This window comes from Hyla sarda, chromosome 4, assembly GCF_029499605.1.
Source record: "Hyla sarda isolate aHylSar1 chromosome 4, aHylSar1.hap1, whole genome shotgun sequence".
In the NCBI taxonomy this organism is placed as follows: domain Eukaryota; kingdom Metazoa; phylum Chordata; class Amphibia; order Anura; family Hylidae; genus Hyla; species Hyla sarda.
This window is the reverse complement of record NC_079192.1, coordinates 50,715,612-50,737,910: the sequence shown is the minus strand read 5'-3', so window position 1 is coordinate 50,737,910 and position 22,299 is coordinate 50,715,612. Positions and strand designations below refer to the sequence as shown.

Below are 22,299 nucleotides of genomic sequence, written 5' to 3'. Positions count from 1 at the left end.
AGGCTGCAATTTTGGAAAACTGGCTCCGAACCCAAAAGCGCAGAAAGACGGTGAGTGAAAAAACGCCAAGTAGATTTGGCGTTTCATTAATCCCTATTGACTTTCACCTAACATCTGGCCGCGGTGGTTTTTCACCAAAAAAGGCTGTTTGGCTTTTTAGGGGCATAAAAAAAGTGGAAACAAAGCCTATGGGTGGGGGTCACACACACAGCGGAAAGTCTACAAGCTGAACCCATTGACTTCAATGGGTAGCAATGGACCCAGATAAAAGTCGCCAAGTAACTGCAAGGAGTCACAGTGGGGAAGGCTGTTGATCTTCTCAGAAGCTTATTATGTTATTATATTGTGGAACTATAACTCCCAGCATCCCTTACAACCTGTAGGCTCCACAGCTGACGATGCACTGTGAATACTGTGCGCTAGGGGGCGCGCATCTCTGTTCTCAGTCCGTCACTGGGGACGCGCACGTTGTCACGTGGTCTACGTCCGTGCACTGATTGAAAAGCTCGGCAGCCAATCGGAAGAGAGAAGGCGTGGCCTGTGGCCTTGTTTGCAACATGGGGGTCAAACTGGAGGTATTCAGGGTAAATATCAAGCGTGTTATATCGGGGGGATTTATACCAGTGTGGGCTCACACCGTGGCACTACAATTACCAGCATGCACCGCAGGGAGTTGCAGTGTTTACAGCAAAGAAACAACGGCGGGTTTTGACCTGAGGCGTGCTGGGAGTTGTAGTGTTACAGCAGCACAAGAATAACTTGATATCCTCAAATAGTTAATGCTGGGAGTTGTAGTGTCAGCAGCTGTAGATTCTGTAATAAGGTATGCTGGGAGTTGTAGTGTCAGCAGTTGCATATTCTGTAATAGGGTATGCTGGGAGTTGTAGTGTCAGCAGCTGTAGATTCTGTAATAGGATATGCTGGGAGTTGTAGTGTCAGCAGTTGCATATTCTGTAATAAGGTATGCTGGGAGTTGTAGTGTCAGCAGCTGTAGATTCTTTAATAGGGTATGCTGGGAGTTGTAGTGTCAGCAGTTGCATATTCTGTAATAAGGTATGCTGGGAGTTGTAGTGTCAGCAGCTGTAGATTCTGTAATAGGATATGCTGGGAGCTGTAGTGTCAGCAGCTGTAGATTCTGTAATAGGGTATGCTGGGAGTTGTAGTGTCAGCAGTTGCATATTCTGTAATAAGGTATGCTGAGAGTTGTAGTGTCAGCAGCTGTAGATTCTGTAATAGGATATGCTGGGAGTTGTAGTGTCAGCAGTTGCATATTCTGTAATAAGGTATGCTGGGAGTTGTAGTGTCAGCAGCTGTAGATTCTGTAATAGGATATGCTGGGAGTTGTAGTGTCAGCAGTTGTAGATTCTGTAATAGGGTATGCTGGGAGTTGTAGTGTCAGCAGTTGCATATTCTGTAATAAGGTATGCTGAGAGTTGTAGTGTCAGCAGCTGTAGATTCTGTAATAGGATATGCTGGGAGTTGTAGTGTCAGCAGTTGCATATTCTGTAATAAGGTATGCTGGGAGTTGTAGTGTCAGCAGCTGTAGATTCTGTAATAGGATATGCTGGGAGTTGTAGTGTCAGCAGTTGCATATTCTGTAATAAGGTATGCTGGGAGTTGTAGTGTCAGCAGCTGTAGATTCTGTAATAGGATATGCTGGGAGTTGTAGTGTCAGCAGTTGTAGATTCTGTAATAGGATATGCTGGGAGTTGTAGTGTCAGCAGTTGCATATTCTGTAATAAGGTATGCTGGGAGTTGTAGTGTCAGCAGCTGTAGATTCTGTAATAGGATATGCTGGGAGTTGTAGTGTCAGCAGTTGCATATTCTGTAATAAGGTATGCTGGGAGTTGTAGTGTCAGCAGCTGTAGATTCTGTAATAGGATATGCTGGGAGTTGTAGTGTCAGCAGTTGTAGATTCTGTAATAGGGTATGCTGGGAGTTGTAGTGTCAGCAGTTGCATATTCTGTAATAAGGTATGCTGGGAGTTGTAGTGTCAGCAGCTGTAGATTCTGTAATAGGATATGCTGGGAGTTGTAGTGTCAGCAGTTGTAGATTTTGTAATAGGGTATGCTGGGAGTTGTAGTGTCAGCAGCTGCAGATTCTGTAATAGGGTATGCTGGGAGTTGTAGTGTCCTTAGTTGTAGATTCTGTAATAGGGTATGCTGGGAGTTGTAGTGTCAGCAGCTGTAGATTCTGTAATAGTCATGTAGAAGGTAACAAAGCTGAGGAAAATGCTGGGATTTGTAGGCGCCAACCGCATCAATGTATGACAATACACTTCCAGTATTGTACAGGTAATTCTTTATTCAGCCAACAAACGCGTTTCGGGACAAATGTCTCTTTCTCAATGACGAAATGGCTTGACGAGCACAAGTTGTATATCCACTGTTTAAAACTGCTAAAAAGCTCAACCAATTCTGATTGACCGACCGCCCAGTGTGAACGACGCTCCTGCACCGGAAGCGCATGTCAGTGACGTCTATAAACATCAATAAAAGAATATCAGTTTGAGTGGTTAAAATGCACAATATAAAGCAATAAAATGTCCTACATGTCCGTCATCTTACAAAGCATCATCAGTATATTGTGATCTGATATAGATAGATAAATAAAAGTGGTGGAAAATAGTCTGAGTGACTAGAGGGTCAGTGATCTTGCTCTTGTCCACAGAAAGATGAGGAATACTACCTACCTGATAGGGGGTCTGTGGCATAGCCCTGGTAAGATCGCCCACAGACCCCCTATCAGGTAGGTAGTATTCCTCATTGCTTCCGGTGCAGGAGCGTCGTTCACACTGGGCGGTCGGTCAATCAGAATTGTTTGCAGCCTTCTAGCAGTTTTAAACAGTGGATATATAACTTGTGCTCGTCAAGCCATTTTGTCATTGAGAAAGAGACGTTTGTCTCGAAACGCGTTTGATGTTGGCTGAATAAAGACTTACCTGTACAATACTGGAAGTGTATTGTCATACATTGATGCGGTTGGCGCCTACAAATCCCGGCATTTTCCTCAGCTTTGTTACCTTCTACACAAACTTTGATCAGCTTGGATTATCCAGGATTCCCAGGTGGCGGCGCTGCAAAGTGGTTGTGTCTATTTACACAACCCGGAGAGGTGAGTATAAATTCTCACCATTCTGCTACATAATCTCTGCCTTTATATTGGTTTGGATGTACTGTCCCATGGGAGGCTCCGCCTTATGTTTTTTTTTTTTTACTAATAGTGAGATACTCTGTAATAGGGTATTCTGGGAGTTGTAGTGTCAGCATATGCATATTCTGTAATAGGGTATGCTGGGAGTTGTAGTGTCAGCAGCTGTAGATTCTGTAATAGGATATGCTGGGATAATAGTGTCAGCGGTGTCAGCAGTTGCATATTCTGTAATAAGGTATGCTGGGAGTTGTAGTGTCAGCAGCTGTAGATTCTGTAATAGGGTATGCTGGGAGTTGTAGTGTCAGCAGTTGCAGATTCTGTAATAGGGTATGCTGGGAGTTGTAGTGTCAGCAGCTGTAGATTCTGTAATAGGGTATGCTGGGAGTTGTAGTATCAGCAGTTGTAGATTCTATAATAGGATATGCTGGGAGTTGTAGTGTCAGCGGTTGCATATTCTGTAATAGGATATGCTGGGAGTTGTAGTGTCAGCGGTTGCATATTCTGTAATAGGATATGCTGGGAGTTGTGGAAACAGCTGCAGATCCTGTAATGTCCAGTGAAATGGTACACGCATTCAGCTTAGGATGGTCTGACAGGCCCGATCTGTGTCCGGTGTGCAGCGGGTCCACCAGCAATGTTTTATCCCATTATGTCCCAATTACGGAGCAGAACACCAGAAGGAACGGCTTCTTTTCTAACGAATGCACTTTCCTATCTTCCCTCTAGATGGCGCTGTACCTGACGTTCCCGGTGACCATGTTCTGGATCTCTAATCAGCCGGAATACTTTGAAGAATACATAGTGAAACGTAAGGTAGGTCATGGAAGTCAGATAAGTGACCCTGACCCTTCACATGGTGCAGTGCATCCTATTGGGAGTTGTGTATGAGTAATAACCACTTTATACTGCAGTGCTCAGGTTATGGGGCTCTATAGCGCCATCACATGCCCTAATGGAGAGCTGCAGCCAACTATTCTTTTCACAATGAGTTAGCCCAGTGCTTCCAACCAGTGTGCCTCCAGCTGTTGCAAAACTATAACTTCTAGCATGCCTTTGGCTGTTCAGGCATGCTGGGAGTTGTAGTTTTGCAATTTTTATTATAGGAAGGGTTTATTCATAAATAAATAAATATATATATAATATATATATATAATTTTTTTTTTTTTTTTTTTTTAACACACTTGCATGAGCATTGCCCACTGCAATTACAGTGCAGACCGACTAAATGATGATGAAAATCATTGTCAACTCATGTCAGTGCCACCACATTGCTGATCCTATTTTTAAGAAATTATCCAGGATTGGAAGAACAGTGCCACCCCTGTCCTCGGGTTGTATGTGGAATTGCAGCTGAGTTCTATTGAAGTGAATGAAGCCAAGTTGTAATACCACACACAACCCGAGGACAGATGTGGTGATGTTTGTAGAAGAATTTAGCTCTGTTTTTCAATTCCTGAATAACCTATTTAAAACCAAGGGCTCAAAGCCAGTTCCTCACCTGTAGTAAATACAGTCGCACCCCTGGCAGCTCCTCTGTGACTGACATATTAAAGGGGGTTATCCAGGAAAAAACTTTTTTTCTATATATCAACTGGCTCCAAAAAGTTAAACAGATTTGTAAATTACTTCTATTAAAAAATCTTAATCCTTTCTGTACTTATGAGCTTCTGAAGTTAAGGTTGTTCTTTCTGTCTAAATCCTCTTTGATGACACCTGTCTCGGGAAACACCCAGTTTAGAAGATGTTTGCTGTGGGGATTTGCTTCGAAACTGGGCGTTTCCCGAGACAGGTGTCATCAGAGAGCACTTAGACAGAAAAGAACAACCTTAACTTCAGAAGCTCATAAGTACTGAAAGGATTAAGATTTTTTAATAGAAGTCATTTACAAATCTGTTTAACTTTCTGGAGCCAATAGATAGATATATATCTAAGTTTTTTTTCCCTGGATAACCCCTTTTAAAACCAGTTTTGGCAAATACTGTAGAGGAAACACCGCCAAAAAGTGTCTCATTTACAAACCTCTTCAATCAGATGTTACTTTGTTTGTAGTTGTCATCCAGCTTTTCTTGTGCCCTGAACAATAAACCTGCCTAGTTATAGAGTAGTATATAAGAGGGGTCCCTCTATGCGTAACCTCTTTGATATAAGTGAAATGTAGTATTTTTGCCATTTGTACAACACTTTGTAGCTCTTTACAACGCTTCTGTCACTTTAAAAAAAACTTTTGACACCTCACAGAGACATCAAGGATCTTTGTCTGGCTGCTCCATTGTAAGTCTATGGGGAAGAGAGACAAAGATTGCAGAGAGCCGCATGTCTATCCCCACTCCTCCTGATTGGTGGGGTCTCAATAATAAGACCCCGACCGATAAGAACGCTTGACTTATCTCTGTGACATGTCAAAGGTTTATTTTTATTTTTTAGTGACTGTTCCCATTTAATGAAATATAACTCAGCAGACATAAAACCAATGTGTCTTGAGAAGCCATATAGTAAATATTCTGCTGTGTTGGCTTATAGGGGTACTCCACCCCTAGACATCTTATCCCCTATCTAAAGGATAGGGGATAAGATGTCAGATCGCCGGGGTCCTTCCGCTGGGGACCCCCTCAATATAGCAAGCAGCACCCACCTGTAACTGCTTCCGGCTATTTCCTCCCGACCACGGGGACGAAAGATAGTGACGTCACGACTCCGCCCCCGTGCGATGTCACGCCCCGCCCCCTCAATGCAAGTTTATGGGAGGGGGCGTGACTGTCGTTGAGGGGGACGAAAGATAGTGACGTCACGACTCTGCCCCTGTGTGACGCCCCGCCCCCTCAATGCAAGTCTATGGGAGGGGGCGTGACTGTGGTCACGCCTCCTCCCATAGACTTGCATTGAGGGGGCGGGGCGTGATGTCACACGGGGGCGGAGTCGTGACGTCGCAATCTTCCATCCACGTGGTCGGAAGGAATTAGCCGGAAGCAGTTACAAGTGGGTGCTGCTTGCTATATTGCGGGGGTCCCCAGCGGCAGGACCCCGGCGATCTGACATCTTATCCCCTATCCTTTAGATAGGGGATAAGATGTCTAGGGATGGAGTACCCCTTTAAAGGATTCCTCTGGAGAAAAAAAAAAGGGACCGCCCAGGAATGCGCTGTCTCATAGATGCCTATGCATTCCGTGTAGAGTCCTCAGAAAGAATGAACATGCTGGCTGGACTGGAAACCATAGCATACCACGGTGTTCAGTCTGGTCAGAAAACCTTATATGGGGCAAAAATTAGCCGACCAGAGTCACTGTCTGACTCCGGTCGGCTCATTCAAATGAAATACAGACCGGGGCCGGCTGGGACACGGGAGCGCCTGGTTTTCACATTTCCCAGCTGGATCCGGTGACCGTAACTGCAAAAAGTGATGTGAATGCAGCCTTAGATAAACGTATTGACCTGAGTGCATTAAAGGGGTACTCCGGTGGAAAACAATGTATTTTATATCAACTGGTGCCAGAAAGTTAAACAGATTTGTAAATTACTTCTACTAAAAAAAATCTTAACCCTTCCAGTTATCAGCTGCTGTATACTACAGAGGAAATTCTTTTCTTTTTGAATTTCCTTTCTGTCTGACCACAGTGCTCTCTGCTGACACCTCTGTCCATGTCAGGAACTGTCCAGAGCAGGAGAAAATCCCCATAGCAAACCTCTTTTGGTCTGGACTGTTCCTGACATGGACAGAGGTGTCAGCAGAGAGCACTGTGGTCAGACAGGTAAGAAATAAAAAAGCTTTCTCTGTAGTAAACAGCAGCTGATAAGTACTGTAAGGATTAAGATTTTTTTTTATAGAAGTAATTTACAAATCTGTTTAACTTTCTGGCACCAGTTGATTTAAAATAAATAGTTTTCCACCGGAGTACCCCTTTAACCTCTTGCATTTCGCACATAGTGCTTCACTGTGTGTTGGTTGTAATTGTCCATGTTCTAATGGACTATTCCCTTGTAAAATAAGGATGCCTACTTATGCACAATAGAGTAGAACTGATAAAATGGCGGTACTAGACGGATGACGTAGAGAACAGTGAAATGGTCTTGTTCTGTACCCTCCAATGTTGCACCTTTTTGTTTGATGTCCAAATAAAGAAGATTTAAATGTTTTGCACCTATGGTGACTTCCACGACCATTTCTTATTGCTTATTCTAATATGGTTTTAGATGAATGCATAAAATAATGTTTTATATATAATTCATTTTCCATATTCATTTTTATTTGTATTTTTAATTTCAGAGAGAGATTTATCCCCCGGAAAAAGATGAACAGGTAATGAACAGTACAGGTGGGGAGAGAAAATGGACACTGTGGCCCTGATTTACTATTCTAAACCCGACATGTTTTGTCGGGTCATGCGCCAGATTCTGGCACATTGCGCCAGAAATTCTGTCTCCGCCAGAATTTGCACCAGAATTGAAAAAAACGGTAACCGTTCTCTAGTAAGATCCTTGTATGTATAGTGTATGGGAGCTTGTTGTGTGCAATGAATCAGATGGGGATAAACTTAAAGGGGTACTCCGGTGGAAAACTTATATATATATATATATATTTTATTTATTTATTATTTTTTTTTTAAATCAACTGATGCCAGAAAGTTAAACAGATTTGTAAATTACTTCTATAAAAAAAATCTTAATCCTTCCAGTACTTACAGTATTAGCGGCTGTATACTACAGAGGAAATTCTTTTGTTTTTGAATTTATTTTCTGTCACAACCCCAATGCTCTCTGCTGACACCTCTGTCCTTGTCAGGAACTGTCCAGAGCAGGAAAAAATCCCCATAGCAAACCTCTCCTGCTCTGGACAGTTCCTAAAATGGACAGAGGTGTCAGCAGAGAGCACTGGGGTTGTGACAGAAAATAAATCCAAAAACAAAAGAATTTCCTCTGTAGTATACAGCGGCTAATAAGTACTGGAATGATTAAGAATTTTTAATAGAAGTAATTTACAAATCTGTTTAACTTTCTGGCACCAGTTAATTTAAAAAAATAAGTTTTCCACCGGAGTACCCCTTTAAAAGATCTTGAAGATGCAGTGCTGTATTGCTAGTATGCTAGACGCGTTTCGGAGTGTGCTATGCTCCTTTTTCAATACCTGTGCATATTTAAAATGGAGATGTCGTGTCTTTTTATAAGGATACGTTGGGTCTGATTGGACAATGGTTCACAGGTAGTAAATAAAACCTGGAATGGATTCAAAGGGGGGGTTGGTATTGGTTACATATGGCATGGAATGGTGATAAGGTTGGGAATTGGACAACTATATATTTAAATAATATATTTTAACAAAGTGAAAAATACATAATTACATTAAAAACATAAATGATTCATATATAGCAATAGAAGAAATAAAAGAATTATAGAAAATGAGGTTCACATTAGAAATGAGTTGATCATGGGTACATGTATATAATGGTGTATATCTAAGGTAGTATATACCTTTTAGATGTGGCATTATTTTAGAAAGACATAATATATGGACGTAGTATGTAAAATAAAATAAGATTATGGTAACGTAATAGATGTGTATATATAGTGGGGGAAAAAAAATCCCAAAGATACATAAGAATCCATCCAACCCACCAGGTAGACCCATAATTTCAGGAATTGAATCTCTAACATCTCACCCATCTGAATACATTGACACCCTACTTCAACCTCATGTAAAACTTACTCCATCATACATCAAAGATACAACCCAAATAACTAAAATCATGGAGACAGTACAATGGCAACCAAATTGGTGCCTTGCAACATTAGACGTAAGTGAACTATATACTTCCATAAATCATACACAAGGGATTCATGCCATAAACCACTGGTTGTCCAAAAGCAACATTCCTCCAGAACATATTTCATTCATTCTACAAGGCATCCACTATATACTTTTAAATAAACTATTTCTGTTTTAATGACCAGTTCTACCTTCAAATCTTTGGGACAGCTATGGGGATCAGGTTCGCGCCCAGCTTTGCTAACTTATTCATGGCATACTGGAAGGAAATTACCATTCCCCCCCCCCCCCCCCCCCCCATCTGGACGCGAACCTGGTCCTCTGGAAACGTTACGTAGACAATATCATCATCTGGAAAGATGCACCACAATCCCTTCAAATTATCATTGTTCAATTAAATCAAAACAAATTCAATTTACTATTCACTGCTAATATTAGCACATCAGATAGATTTCCTAGACATTACCATCAAAGCACAAGACTCTAGACTAATTTCCAACACTTACCGTAAACGGCTACATAAGATTCAACAGCCGTCAATGGCTTATAAACATCCCATACGGACAATTTAGATGAATAAAACGAAACTGTACAGATACACAACAATTTGAAGAAGAATCTCAATTACTCACCCATCAATTTCAAGAAAAGCAGAACCCGAAAAATGACTAGAGGACTCATTCAACAAAGCAAAGTAACTAGAGAAACCTTTTTCATAGACAAACCATCACAAACATCAAACACAACACAACAAGCAGCCAAACTCGTTTTACCTTTCAATACCGCTCATCGCCAAGATAAAATAAATCATCAATAAACATTGGTGCTTACTGCAAACAGATGAAATATTAGGACCAACATTACATCACAAGCCCCCATTGTATTTACAAGAGCACCCAATCTAGGCCTCAAAATTGCTCCCACAACAAGAACCACAAACGCCATACGTCAACATAACCACCAATCAACGTTATCAGATGCAAAAGGTTTTTTCAGATGCAGCAACGCAATAACCGTACGATCACCACCTCCCCCAACAAAACAGAAACCGTAACATCAAACAATACAATTTATACCATCAAAGAACTTTTAACCTGCAATAGCAAAATGATTATCTACATTATTCAATGCCCCTGTAAGACACAGTACATTGGTCGGACATCAAGAACCCGGAAAAAACTTATCACAGAGAACTTTACATCAAAAGGGGGTTGGAAACCACTCACTGTCTGTACATTACAAGGAATGACCAACTATGCGGCCCCCCGGTCTATTCACCCAGACTGGAAAGGACGACGTTTTATTAAAAAAATGTCTAGGTGAGAATCTAAGATGATCTATCAAATGGACACATTAATCCCGAAAGGGCTAAATGTAGAGTTAGAAATGTTAGTCTTTAATAGTTGGAGACTGACCCCAAGCTGCAAGAGGAATGATGGGCCAGACTGGTACCCAGCGCCTTGACTCCTCCCGCACAAGAGTCCACCCCCCCCCCCCCCTATATTCATTTCCCTCTACATTATATACACTGTACAATATATACTTTCATATACCTATACCCTCTAAAAGATACGTCTCCTCCATTAACTATATACTTAATTATATATTTATACCTGACGATACATTATTATGCTATATTTCATGTATTAGCAATATATATTATTTAAATATATAGTTGTCCAATTCCCAACCTTATCACCATTCCATGCCATATCTAACCAATACCAACCCCCCTTTGAATCCATTCCAGGTTTTATTTTCAACCTGTGAACCATTATCCAATCACACCCAAAATATCCTTATAAAAAGCCACCACATCTCCATTTTAACCCCTTAACCACCAAGGACGTAAATTTACGTCCTGGTGCTGCGGTACTTAGCGCACCAGGACGTATATTTACGTCCTGTACATGACCGCGAGCATCGGAGCGATTCTTGGATCATGCTAGGCTGGTCCCGGCTGTAATGGCCGACATCCGCGATCACGCTGATGTCTGCCATTAACCCCTCAGATGCCGTGATCAATACAGATCACGGAATCTCCGGGAGTGTGGTCAGAAATGTGGATGATTGGATCACCCGCAGCGCGGAGGTCCCCTCACCTGCCTCCGCCGCCTTCCACGGTTCTTCTGCTTTGGTCTGAGATCGAGCAGACCAGAGCAGAAGATGACTGATAACACTGATCAGTGCTATGTCCTATGCATAGCACAGAACAGTATTAGCAATCAAAGGATTGCTATAGATAGTCCCCTAAAGTGTAAAAATAAAGAGTATAAAAAAAAAATATAATAAAATTAAGGAAGAAATCCCCTCACCAATAAAAATGTAAAATGTCCTTTTTTTCCATTTTACCCCAATAAAGTGTAAAAAAAAATGTATACACATATTTGGTATCGCCGCGTGTGTAAATGTCTGAAATATTTAAAATATTATGTTATTGATCCCACAAAATTGCTGCTTTTTTGTCACATTTTATTTAAAAAATAAAAAAATGTATAAAAGTTTTATATACACAACTGTGGTATCAATAAAAAAATGACAGATCATGGCGCAAAAAATGAGCCCTCATACCGCCACTTATACGGAAAAATGAAAAAATTATAGGTCGTCAAAATAGAAGGATTTTAAACATACTAATTTGGTTTAAAAGTTTGCGATTTTTCTCAAACGCAACAATAATAAAGTATGTAATCATGGGTATCATTTTAATTGTATTGACCCACAGAATAAAGATGTCATGTCATTTTTACCGTAAATTGTACGGCGTGAAAACGAAACCTTCCAAAATTAGCATACCGTATATACTCGAGTATAAGCCGACCCGAGTATAAGCCGAGACCCCTAATTTCAACCCAAAATCCCAGGAAAAGTTATTGACTCGAGTATAAGCCTAGGGTGGGAAATACCTCATCCCCCCCTGTCATCATCCAGACCCGTCATTAACATCCTCATCATCCCCTTGTCATCATCCCACACATCCCCCCTTCATCATCCCCTTGTCATCATCCCACACATCCCCTTATCATCCCACACATCCCCCCTTCATCATCCCCTTGTCATCATCCCACACATCCCCTTATCATCCCACACATCCCCCCTTCATCATCCCCTTGTCATCATCCCACACATCCCCCCTTCATCATCCCCTTGTCATCATCCCACACATCCCCTTATCATCCCACACATCCCCCCTTCATCATCCCCTTGTCATCATCCCACACATCCCCTTATCATCCCACACATCCCCCCTTCATCATCCCCTTGTCATCATCCCACACATCCCCCCTTCATCATCCCCTTGTCATCATCCCACACATCCCCTTATCCCACACATCCCCCCTTCATCATCCCCTTGTCATCATCCCACACATCCCCCCTTCATCATCCCCTTGTCATCATCCCACACATCCCCTTATCATCCCACACATCCCCCCTTCATCATCCCCTTGTCATCATCCCACACATCCCCTTATCATCCCACACATCCCCCCTTCATCATCCCCTTGTAATCATCCCACACCCCCCCCCCCTTCATCATCCCCACCCCCCTTCATCATCCTCTTCTCATCATTCGCCCTCAGTGGTCTTCAACCTGCGGACCTCCAGAGGTTTCAAAACTACAACTCCCAGCAAGCCCGGGCAGCCATCAGCTGTCCGGGCTTGCTGGGAGTTGTAGTTTTGAAACCTCCGGAGGTCCGCAGGTTGAAGACCACTGCGGCCTTCAACATGTGGACCTCCAGAGGTTTCAAAACTACAACTCCCAGCAAGCCCGGGCAGCCATCAGCTGTCCGGGCTTGCTGGGAGTTGTAGTTTTGAAACCTCCGGAGGTCCGCAGGTTGAAGACCACTGCGGCCTTCAACATCATCCAGCCCCCTCTCACCCCCTTTAGTTCTGAGTACTCACCTCCGCTCGGCGCTGGTCCGGTCCTGCAGGGCTGTCCGGTAAGGAGGTGGTCCGGTGAGGAGGTGGTCCGGGCTGCTATCTTCACCGGGGGCGCCTCTTCTCCGCGCTTCCGGCCCGGAATAGAGCCGTTGCCTAGACAACGACGCATCTGCGTCGTTGTCAAGGCAACGTGACTATTCTGAGGCCGGGCCCGAAGCGCTTAGAAGAGGCCTCCCCGGTGAAGATAGCAGCCCGGACCACCTCCTCACCGGACCACCTCCTTACCGGACAGCCCTGCAGGACCGGACCAGCGCCGAGCGGAGGTGAGTACTCAGAACTAAAGGGGGTGAGAGGGGGCTGGATGATGTTGAAGGCCGCAGTGGTCTTCAACCTGCGGACCTCCGGAGGTTTCAAAACTACAACTCCCAGCAAGCCCGGACAGCCGATGGCTGCCCTGGCTTGCTGGGAGTTGTAGTTTTGAAACCTCTGGAAGTCCGCAGGTTGAAGACCACTGCGGGTGGGGGAGTTCACTCGAGTATAAGCCGAGGGGGGTGTTTTCAGCACGAAAAATCGTGCTGAAAAACTCGGCTTATACTCGAGTATATACGGTAATTGCGGTTTTCTTTTTAATTTCCCCACACATAGTATTTTTTTTGATTGCGCCATACATTTTATGGTAAAATAATGTCATTATGCAGGACAACTGGTCGCGCAAAAAACAAGCCCTCATACAAGTCTGTTGGTGAAAATATAAAAGAGTTACGATTTTTAGAAGATGAGGAGCAAAAAACGAAAATGCAAAAATAAAATTGGCCTGGTCCTTCAGGTGAAAATGGGCTTGGTCCTTAAGGGGTTAAACATGCACAGCTATTGAAAAAGGAGCACAGCACGCTCCGAAACCCGTCTAGCCTACTAGCAGTACAGCACTGCCACTTCAAGATCTTTTAAGTTTATCCCCATCCGACATAAAGACAGGACTTTGGCACCCGGCACGGTAAACCCTCATGGAAGACGCCGCCTGCAGCATCTACAGGACTTCTCCGACTCCGGACATCACACAGCGATCTCTCCCTCCCCGGGCTCCCCGGTGACAGTGGATCACCAACCAGGACAGGCGATACCACTATCCAGCTGGAACCATAGGCGGGTAAGTGTGAGAGCGCCACGGGACCGAACATCGGGATCGGTAAGCAGTGCACAGCACGCACCGTTCTCCTCCAACAGGTTTCCTGCATATGTTAACGCTGTACCACCAACCGATACACAATACCAAATACAGTACAGGACAAACCCTCTACAGTACGGGGTGTAGCACCTATCACCACTACAGGATTCTACTATACCACCAATGGATGCACAGCATCTAATTGCATCATCACCCTGCTTTCCCAGGATCACAAAACAAGATTTTCTACTTATCCTTCAGGAACTAGAACTATCATACTTTAGCAAAATCCCCTTAGATGAGCTTTGACCAGGACTCATTTTTATACTTAAAGGGGTACTCCGCTGCTCAGCGTTTGGAACAAACTGTACCGAACGCTGGAGTCGGCGCTGGGAGCTTGTGATGTCATAGCCCCGCCCCCTCAATGCAAGTCTATGGTAGGGGGCGTGGCAGCTGCCACGCCCCCTACCATAGACTTGCATTGAGGGGGCGGGGCTATGACGTCCGCAGAGCAGTGAAGTACCCCTTTAAGTGGCAGTACTATATTCTGTTTTATACGTTTATTATAATTTTTATGGTTTTTTTTTATTAAATATTTTTATTTAGGTTTAAATACAGCGAGCCTCTGCAAAGGCCCTGCAGACAGCTCGAGTTTATAATCAAATACTAAATAAATGTGTGTATTTTAATGATGTAATTTGATTTCTATTTGATTGGATACAACATCAATACTGTATATACAAGTAATATATCTGATTCATTGCACACAACAAGCTCCTATACACTATATATACAAGGATCTTACGGTTACCTTTTGTCTTCTTATTTATTTACTCTGTGGTTGTATAGGGGTACACAGCCTAATTACCAGTTCTCGTTCGCTCCCTTCCTCCTATTGTAGAGCCGCATTACTTCTTTATTCTATTTTATCTAACCTTGCAATCCTTCTTCACACAGAAGAGACAGCTGCAGGAAAGGAAGGAGACCATTAGACTGCAGAGAGAGAAGCTCTATATGGAAGACTAGAGCACCCCCCACCAAGCCCCTCAAAGTTGTATTGCACTCTGTATATGGCGTCTGTAACATACATGATATATACCTACAATAAAGAGATGTTTTGTACATATTGGAGATGTCTCATTTTCCGGTTTACTCTGTATAATGTGATCTGGGGAGTGAGGCTAATGTCCCTAGAAAATGTGATCTACTCCACTGCTCAGCGTTTGGATCGCTGGGGCAGGCGCCGGGAGCTTGTGACGTCATAACCCCGCCCCCTCATGATGTCACGCCCGGCCCCCTCAATGCAAGTCTATGGGAGGGGGCGTGATTGGCCATACGTCCACCCTGTAAGCTTCCTGATTAGTCGCCTCGCATATGCCAAACATTGCTCCACACAGTTTATGACGTCAGGCCGGTCCCACGACCCCATTGGTCGCTCCTCATATGAATGAAAAGGCGGGCATATGCCAAACACACTTCTACCACACACTATGACTTCAATCTAGTCCCGCAATCTCATTGGTTGCTCTTCTTATGAATGAAAGGCGGGCAATCTCCGGTACACACACCTGGACCACCAAGACCTCGCCCCAGTCTGAGGGGAACCAAGCCTCTCTTTCAGATTTCCATTACAGAAAGAAAAAATTCATGAAATAAATACGAAAAAATAACTTTATGCCCAATTGAAATCACTTTATTAAATATATGTCCCCCCCATATGCTTTTATTCACAAAACATGGTATCCTCATCACATTTTCTGTAAAAGCTCTGTCTTTACCTATGTGACAGTCACACAAGTGACCACCCATGTGAACTCTGACCTTCCCCTTGCCGCCAAATTTAACTGTACATATACCTGTACATGATACTATCCCATCAGACAGCTATTCAGACAGTTACTCCCGAAACGCGTCTTGTACTTTGTAAATATTCTGGCCTACTGTATTTTGTCAATAAATTTTGATACTCTTCACATCCGGACTCCTTGTGAATGGACCTGATCGAGCCATCGCCAGTTTCTTTTCCTTCAGTTATACTCCGGCTCCAGCGTCCGGAACAGTTTGTTCCAAATGCTGAGCAGCGGAGTACCACTCTAAAAAAGCACTCCGGCTTTTGTTTTTTTTGCCAATATCATGCACGCTCACCATTACTAGTTGTACAGCGCCATTTGTTTTATTCCGGCACAGCTGCTTCCATGTGCTTTATTGCTATAACTTGGCCATGCACACTACAGATTTTCTTCACGGAAAGAACGATCTTTACCCGGTGTAGGGATCACAGAAATATCTGCCCCAAGGGCATGCACTCTCCCCCTGCTGATTTTGTACATTTGCCCCTGACAATTAGGGACTATAACACTGCACACACTGATTTCTTACACTGATCACTGCTATGAAATCGCATGGCATTGATCAGTGTTATCGCCGCCCGACTGCTCCTGCCTGGATCTCAGACACGGCGCAGTCATTTGGCAATTGGACAATGAGGAGGCAGGTAGGGACCCCACTCGTGTCCGCACAGCTGATCGGGACTGGTCCCGATCAGCCCGGCCGGGCAGCCAGAAAGGTTTCACTTAAATTTCAGACGCTGTGATCAACTTTGATCGCAGCATCTGAAGGGTTAATAACGGGCATCACCACGATCGGGGATGTCCGTTATTAGCCGCGGGTCTCGGCCGTTGATGGCCGCCGGGATCGACAAGATATGACGGAGGGTCACCATCTGACCCCGCGTTATATCGCGGGAGCCGGTGCAGGACATAAATATACATCCTGCATCTTTAAAGGGTTAAAATTATTATAGACCAATCATTTCTTTCCGTGAGCAAACGTACAAAAAAAATACTTTTTTTCTTCCCTATAATGTGACTAGGATTTTGCACTTAAAGGGTTAATTTCTGCTGCAGATGCTGAAATGAAATGAACCCTGATTCTGGGCAGCGTGCATGCACTGATAGTATTCAGCTTGGAAATCACTCCCTAAATTTCCATAGTGTGCATAGACCTTAAGGCTATGTTCACACCACGAAATGTCAGCACGGAAAATCTATGTGCAGACAGCACTAGGACTACAAGGAAAAGTATCGTCTCACAGACGGCTATGCGTTCTGTCCCGAGTCCACAGAAAGAATGGACAGGTTCATTCTTTCTGCGGACACAGAAATCAGAATTTCCATTCCAGAAAAATTTGGTGTGGAAATTCCACCCCCTGCACAACGCAGTAGAATCCCATTGAATTCAATGGGACTCTGCTGCAGAGGAATCTCCTTGCAGAATTCCATGCGGGTGAGAGCATCTCCAGAACATCCGATCTTGTGAGCTGTTTCCAGTATTCAGCAGATAATTTTACCTACCAAAAGTGGTATTAGAGGGGACAAATGGGGAACTGGCAACATGGTTATGGTCGCCATCATATGAGTGTTACTGTAGCAGGTACCACCCATCTATTGTACAGAACAAGTCCTTCCCTTCATGGCAGCGGGATCCATAATGGCAGTGGCGTCCTTCAACAGGATAATTTCCCCGACCACACGGCAAAGATTAACCAGGAATGAGGAACATGATGAAGAGATCAAAGTGTTGACTTGGCCTCCAAATTCTTCAGTTCTTAATCCGATCGATTATCTGTGGGATGTGATAAAGAAACAATTGAAGTCCATGGAAGCCGCACCGCACAACTCACAGGACCTAAAGTCTCTACAATGCTAGATATTGCTTAAAGTGTACCTCTCATGAAACAAACTTTTTATATATTAAAGATTAAGCCTTACTGAATAACTTTTTAATTGCTTTTATGTAAAAAAAAATGTCCTCCTTTCATGTTTTTTTCAAACTTCTCCACTGGGGTCTCCCTAGCAATCCTGTCAGCAAGCATTTCGGACTCAGTGAGTGAGTCTGAAATCTGCTCTGTGCAGCTCCCAGCCTGTCAGTCAGACACAAGTCATACAGAAGCAGGGAGCAAACAGAGAGGATACATTCCCTCTTCTCTTTTTCTCAGTTCCTCTCCCCTCTATCCACTTTCCACATGGCTAATTATATATGCACTGCTTATCTCTCTCTCCATGGACTTGTTGCTATGACAACCTCCTATGCATTGTGGGTTGAATTGAGCTACTGGAGAGCATAGAAAAAAGGTATTTTTAGGGGGTTTTAAAGCAAAATTAATGCAGGGATATAGTTAGTCAGGGTCAGGGACAGATGGGGAGGGAGATTAGGGAAAGTTTAGATGGTGATAGGTACTCTTTAAAGGAATACTCCAGTGGAAAAAAATATTTCCAAATCAAATCACCTGGTGAAAGAACATTATAAAGATTTGTAAGTTACTTCTATAAAAAAAAGTATGCTCCAGAGGAAGTTGTGTAGTTCTTTCCAGTCTGACCAAAGTGCTCTCTGCTGACACCTCTGTCCATGTCAGGAACTCTCCAGAGTAGGAGCAAATTCACATAGCAGCAGGTGGCAGTAGAGAGCACTGTGGTCAGACTGGACTACAGAACTACACAACTTACATACCCATGATTACATACCTTTTCTATTACTGTACCGCTTAAAAAAAAATCTCAAACTTTATAACAAAATTAGTTAATTTAAAATCCCTCTATTTTGACAACCTATAATTTTTTTTCATTTTTCCTCCTGTTTTGTGCCGTGATTTGTACTTTTTATTGATACCACATTTGCATATATGAAACTTATAATTCATTATTTTTTAAAAAACTTTTTGGGGAATATTATTTGACAAAAAAAAAAATCAATTTTGGACTTAAAATTTTTTTTTTTTATGTTTACGCCATTCACCTTACAGGATCAATAACATTATATTTTGATAGTTCGGACATTTTTTCACGTGGCGATACCAGATATGTTTATTAATTTTTTTTATACTTTCTGGGGGTAAAATGGAAAAAAGATGATTTACATTTTTATTGGGGGAGGGGATTTTTCAAATTTTTCATACTTTTTTTATTTTTATTTTTTTACACATTAATAGTCCCCATAAGGAACTATTTATAACAATCATTTGATTGCTAATACTGTTCAGTGCTATGCATAGGGCATAGAATAGAATAATTTACAAATCTGTTAAACTTTGTGGCACCAGTTGATTTAAAAAAAAAATTTTCCTCCGGAGTACCCCTTTAGGGTACGCTCAGACAAGCGGATTTTGCAGCGTATTTCACTGCGGATCTGCCGCTGAAGGACCTCTATATGCTGGCTTTACATGTGTCTGCTTGGAGCGGCTATACGCCGCTATGAGCAGACACACTGTGATGTGCAAGTCGCTGTGCGCACGCGCAGTATACTTGCTCATCGCGGCAGCTCATTGAGCAGGGGGAGCGGCCGCGATGTGTGCGAGTACATCGCGCATGAGCGGTGACTCGCACATCGTTTCAGTGTGTCTGCATGTAGCGGCATATTGCCCCCCCCCCAAGCAGGCACATGTAAAGCCAGCATATAGAGGTCCTTCAGCGGCGGATCTGCAGAGTAAAATCCGCTGCAAATCCGCTCGTCTGAACGTACCCTAAAGCTATGTTTAGTAGGACAGTCCAGCTCTACCAGAATGCCTACACAAGCTGCACCTTGTCCTCCAACCCTCACTTATCATTTACAGAAATACTGTTCTCTTAGGTGCATTGAGACCTTTGGGCCCCAGTGCTGAGTTTAACTGCAACCTCTGTGCCCCTATAGAGATGCCTCTGCTTTTGTCTTGGCAGAAACATAACTTTGATATAGAAGGAAACTGTAGGACAGTACAGCATGGACAATGCAGAAGGGGTAGTCCAGTTTAGTGACATTTATCCAAAGGATATAGGATAATTGATCTAGGGGGGTCTGCTCGGACCCCTGGGATCTCCTGCCCGGCACCCCAGCTATCCCTATGATATTATTTTATTGTTTTTAAGTAGTTAAATGGTCACTCTCATTAAAACAAATTTTTGCTATTGCACTCCTTATGGTAAATAAAAAAATCTTTCTAATATACTTTGTTTAACCTGTTAAGGACGTAGGGCGTACCTGTACGCCCTACGCCCGTTGTTTAAAAAGGGGTCACACCGTCACATCACACCGGGTCGGTCCTGGCTGCTATTCATAGCCGGGACCCTGGGCTAACAGCGCGCGGCACCGATTGTTGTGCCGTGCGCTATTAACCCTTCAGACGCGGTGATCAAAGTTGACTGCCGCGTCTAAAAGTGAAAGTAAACGCTTCCCAGCAGCTCAGTCGGGCTCATTGGAAAATCCCGATAAAATCGCGATGTCCCGATCAGCTAGGACGCGAGTGGAGGTCTCCTTACCTGTGTCCTTCGCGTCCAATCTGGGTTTGATTGCTCCAAGCCTGAGCTACAGGCTTCAGCAATCGAGCCCCTATCTAGCTGATCCATGCAAAGCTATGGCTTTGCAGGGATCAGCATCAGAGATCAGTGTGTGCAGTGTTATAGGTCCCTATGGGAGAATAATGATCAGTATAAGAGATCAGTGTGTGCAGTGCTATAGCCCCCTAAAATAAAAAAGTTATAGGGGTCAGAAGATGAGAATTTTTAACATATAAATTTTCCTGCATGTAGTTATGATTTTTTTCAGAAGTACGACAAAATCAAACCTATATAAGTAGGGCATCATTTTAATCGTATGGAACTACAGAATAATGATAAGGTGTCATTTTTACCGAAAAATGCACTGCGTAGAAACGGAAGCCCCCAAAAGTTACAAAATGAAATTTTTTCTTCAATTTTGTCGCACAATGAATTTTTTTTCCCGTTTCGCCGTGGATTTTTGGGTAAAATGACTAATGTCACTGGAAAGTAGAATTGGTGACACAAAAAATAAGCCATAATATGGAATTTTATGTGCAAACTTGAAAGCGTTATGATTTTTAGAAGGTGATGAGGAAAAAATGAAAGTGCAAAAACAGAAAAACCCTGCGTCCTTAAGGGGTTAATTTTTTTTAGTTTTCTATATTTTATATGTGTTAAAAAAAAAAACTGCCACTAGGTATCTCCCTACTTGTCCAGAGCACATTTTGCCTAATCTCTTTCACAGACTTTGGACTCCTGCTGCAGAAGTCCAAAATCAGGAAATGCAGTCTGGAGTGCTGAGGGGTGTGTGTGCAGCCTTAGTCAATCATAGCTCATCTCACACTGAACTGCTCTGGGCTGTGTGTAGCAGAGTGAGGGAGGAAGTTCTCTCCTGTATGGCTTCAGATGATGTCACGTCTGCTGGGGAACGCCCCTTCCCAGTCTCTGAATCTGACTGAGACTGAGCAGAAAATACAGAGCAATATCAAGGTAGAAAGCTGAAAAAAATAATAAAAATAAAGGCAGAGGGTGGTTTATCATGATGGGGGCAGTGAATCGGGAGGATTATAATATTTAACAAGATCATGAGAGGTTCTCTTTAAATAAAACTCAACCTATATAATTTGAGTATAGTTGTAACCGTATGGACCTACAGAATAAAGATAAGGGGTCATTGGTACCGAAAAGTGCACTGCATAGAAACGGAAGCCCCCAAAATTTACAATTTTTTTTAATTTTGCCCCACGAATAGTTTTTTAAGGTTTCGCTGTAGATTTTATGGTACAACGAATGATGTCATTACAAAATACAATGGGTGGCGCAAAAAACAAGCCCTCATATGGGTCTGCAGGTGGTAAATGAAAGTGTTATGGCTATTAGAAGGCAAAGATCTTTAACCCCTTAACGACGCAGGACGTATATTTACGTCCTGTGCCGGCTCCCGCTATATGAAGCGGGATCGTGCTGCGATCCCGCATCATATCGCGTTGGTCCCGGCGCTCATCAACGGCCGGGACCCGCGGCTAATACCACACATCGCCGATCGCGGCGATGTGCGGTATTAACCCTTTAGAAGCGGCGGTCAAAGCTGACCGCCGCTTCTAAAGTGAAAGTGACCCGGCTGCTCAGTCGGGCTGTTCGGGACCGCCGCGGTGAAATCGCGGCATCCCGAACAGCTGATCAGACACCGGGAGGGCCCTTACCTGCCTCCTCGGTGTCCGATCGGCGAATGACTGCTCCGTGCCTGAGATCCAGGCAGGAGCAGTCAAGCGTCGATAACACTGATCACAGGCGTGTTAATACACGCCAGTGATCAGCATAGGAGATCAGTGTGTGCAGTGTTATAGGTCCCTATGGGACCTATAACACTGTAAAAAAAAAGTGTTAATAAAGGTCATTTAACCCCTTCCCTTATAAAAGTTTAAATCACCCCCCTTTTCCCATAAAAAAAATAAAAGTGTAAAAAAATAAAAAAAATAAACATGTGGTATCGCCGTGTCCGTAAATGTCCGAACTATAAAAATATATCATTAATTAAACCGCACGGTCAA

The 22,299-nt window shown here is 43.2% G+C and overlaps 1 protein-coding gene across 1 annotated transcript in view; it reads left to right on the top strand.

The window, feature by feature from the left end:
* Positions 1 to 15,084, top strand: part of LOC130367898 (protein PET100 homolog, mitochondrial) — an 88,259-nt gene extending 73,175 nt beyond the window's left edge. The window contains exons 4-6 of the mRNA XM_056570883.1: positions 3,880 to 3,966; positions 7,415 to 7,447; positions 14,916 to 15,084. Coding sequence (XP_056426858.1) covers positions 3,880 to 3,966; positions 7,415 to 7,447; positions 14,916 to 14,984 — 189 coding nt within the window. The 3' untranslated portion in view covers positions 14,985 to 15,084. The remainder of the gene's footprint in view (positions 1 to 3,879; positions 3,967 to 7,414; positions 7,448 to 14,915) is intronic.
* The last annotated feature ends 7,215 nt before the right edge of the window (positions 15,085 to 22,299 follow it).